Genomic DNA, 2,971 nt, shown 5'->3' on the forward strand with positions numbered 1-2,971 from the left:
AAAAATTCCCTAAAATATTCATATTTAACTTAATTATAACATATAAATGAATATATCAAATGTTGGTTTTTTTTTTTTTTTTTTACTAAACAATGTGTAAGTGTGTTTTGTGTTAAAGCATCTCCAGTTGTTTAATGCACACTAGGATTTATAAGTTCCGAAACATAACATTTTTATCATTGAAATAAATACGCGCGACGTTCTCGTTACTTAAATATTTGTGTAAGTTGTTTCATGAAGCAATCCAAAAGTGTGTTGCTTATCATTAGATAATATTAATCTTGATAATTTGTAGAGCCAAATATAAATTGATTGGGTCACATATAGATTGTTTATTGAAATTACCATTGAAGTAAAATTCGTTTAGATTGCTTAGATGTTGCTTAAATATAATGCGACAATTTGGTCTCACATAAATAGCTCAAACAATCGAAATAAATTCTCCTTATCAGAGATGCTCTCAGGTGTCCGGGTCAAGAGTTTATGTTACACAACAACCCGACATTTTCAAATTCTTCTTCATCATTCTTTTGCTACAGCCTCATCTGAAGAATAATCTTCCCTGAAAAGTAGAACACGAGTAATTAATATACTTGACCGCATGAAAATACAAAACACAACAATCAAGTATGGACACCCCAAACACAACTCTAACATTGATACGGCGAACAAACAAATATTTTTGGGCCATGAACATTGAATCACATAGTAGCCAAATAACAATCTCACGGAAAATTCACATAAATACTGATAACTATATATCACTTACCTCAATTTGCGCGAGAGTTGGTATATGCCAGTTCCTGCCATTGCAAGGTTTACACTAACAAGGTTCCAGTTTTTCTGCAACATCGAAAGTATTTGGCACAAACATGTCAGGATTATGGAAAACTGTACCGCAAAGAAACTAAAAGAAAATAACACTCTGAATAATATTCAGAAAATAATCTATGTAGTAGTTATTTCAGACTGGCCAGAATAGTCTCACGCAGCGGATTGGGAAGCTGGCATTTATATACCTCAACTCAACAAGGTGTCTTTTCCACATATCGAAACCCAAAACGAACAATACATCTTAGCTGCGACTGCAAACCATATACTACTTAAAAGCAACCTGTCTTTGAAAAAAATATATAACTTACTGGTATGATTACAGTGCTGTAACGCGCCCAGATTAGTCCAGTAGCCATAACAGCTGTGTTAAAAACAAAAGGGATCAACAAAATATACATGCAGGATAATTACTATATGTCTGCAATTTGAATACTCGGCATTCCACAAAATTCATTCACTTGCATATGTCTGCTCCTTTCAGAGAATCCAGAAATACACATGATGAGCAAAAGGGCGTGCATGCACATACCTATTTGTTGAGGATAAGAGATCATGTCAGGTGGTTTTGAAAAATCAGCAATATTGGCAATGCTGATGCCCCACTTAAATGTAGGAGCCCAGAAGTGAACTGCATGCAGATAAAAAATAACAACATTAACACTAGACAACAACAGTGGTGAATGAAAACAAATAAGAGACAACAATTTGGATCAGGTGAAAAATGTAACCTATTTGGTATTTGTTCTTAAAGCATGTGAAATTTATACATGCGAGTGTGTATGCTAGCTTCACATAAAAAATCCAAAAATTTTGTCCTATAATTCTAGTTCTTTGATAATGATAATAGTAATAATAATATTAAGTGCAGGTTTCATGAAGCATCAAGATATTGCATCAAATGGAAATCAACGTATATACTCGATTAAAATGCAATAAGCATTGACAATCTAATAATAACTTTGCAAACCCTTTAACTTAAGAAATTAAACTTTTTTTTACCGGACAATCAAAAGTTTTATAATACCGTCACTTTGGAAGAAAAAAATGGTAATGGTGTTGGTGTCCGAAACAGACACGACATTATGATTATGTGAAATTTATTTATTTATTAATTATTATTGATGTCGACGTGTGTTAGGATCGGTATCACCTTTGTGGTGTGTTTGCTTCATAGATCAAAAATCTGATTAAGCATTGACATTCTAAGAAAACACTAATCAGGATCCAAATCCAATAAATGGATGATCAAATTGAAAACAACGAATTCATAAACAAAAACACGAAAGGATAAAACAAACGAAAAAATAGAAGCAATTCACCGGTTTTGGGTCCAATTGGGTGATTCCAAAAGGCTCGAAACTTTGAAGCCATGAAATGAATTATTCTTCTTTTCTTCGATTGAAAGCGAATTGGATTTGGGTTCAAATTCTTCTACCTGTGAGAAATTACATTATCTCTTATGTTTCTTTTATTTTATACTATAGTTTTTAAGTTCAATGATTTAATAACGGATGAAATACACTCCTCCATGTTAGCCAATTAATTTGCGACACGTGGATCCAAGTTGGTGAGTCCTATTTTATGAGTCTTCATGTTGAAGCGTGCTGATTGGAACAAAATATTTTTTCTAAATAAGTTTTTTAAAATAGTTTATAAAAATAATTTAACTTTATTTTATATTGTTTTGTATAAGTATTATTTGTGGATGGATAAACTGAGTGTGAGTGTTGGGATGTCACCCTAATTGTCTATTCCTTCGTTATCTATATCCTATGTATAATCTATATCAGCGGTAAACAAAAAAAATGTATATGAATTTTCGACTGATGACAAGATCAACAGTTAAATTATTAGATGTTCTTGTACGAATGAGTAGAGAGAAACATGCATGAGAAGATTTGACTGGGATTTTTTTATTGTTGGGATTGAAGACTGAAGATTTTACTGACAACTCTCAAAACCGCTTCAAGTAAAGTGGTCAAGCATGAGAAAACGTGTTCTGACAATTAATATAATTTCATATCATTTATCTTGAGAATTTCTTTACCCACCTCCTAACCTTCTTAGTCACCTCTGGTGAATTTACCAAAATACCCCTTGTTTCGGAAATACATTTCCGAAAACGTGTTTTTGTTGA

The 2,971-nt window shown here is 32.4% G+C and overlaps 1 protein-coding gene across 1 annotated transcript; it reads right to left on the reverse strand.

The window, feature by feature from the left end:
- Positions 1 to 320: 320 nt before the first annotated feature.
- Positions 321 to 2,293, reverse strand: LOC131631997 (mitochondrial pyruvate carrier 4-like). The gene is made up of 5 exons (XM_058902762.1): positions 2,154 to 2,293; positions 1,364 to 1,462; positions 1,143 to 1,195; positions 770 to 843; positions 321 to 562 (listed from the first exon to the last, which is right to left on the reverse strand). Exons 1-5 carry the CDS (start codon positions 2,203 to 2,205, stop codon positions 523 to 525), a joined length of 318 nt encoding a protein of 105 aa, XP_058758745.1. The 5' UTR covers positions 2,206 to 2,293; the 3' UTR covers positions 321 to 522.
- Positions 2,294 to 2,971: the final 678 nt, after the last annotated feature.

Source organism: Vicia villosa, unplaced genomic scaffold (assembly GCF_029867415.1).
Source record: "Vicia villosa cultivar HV-30 ecotype Madison, WI unplaced genomic scaffold, Vvil1.0 ctg.000893F_1_1, whole genome shotgun sequence".
Taxonomy (NCBI): Eukaryota; Viridiplantae; Streptophyta; class Magnoliopsida; order Fabales; family Fabaceae; genus Vicia; species Vicia villosa.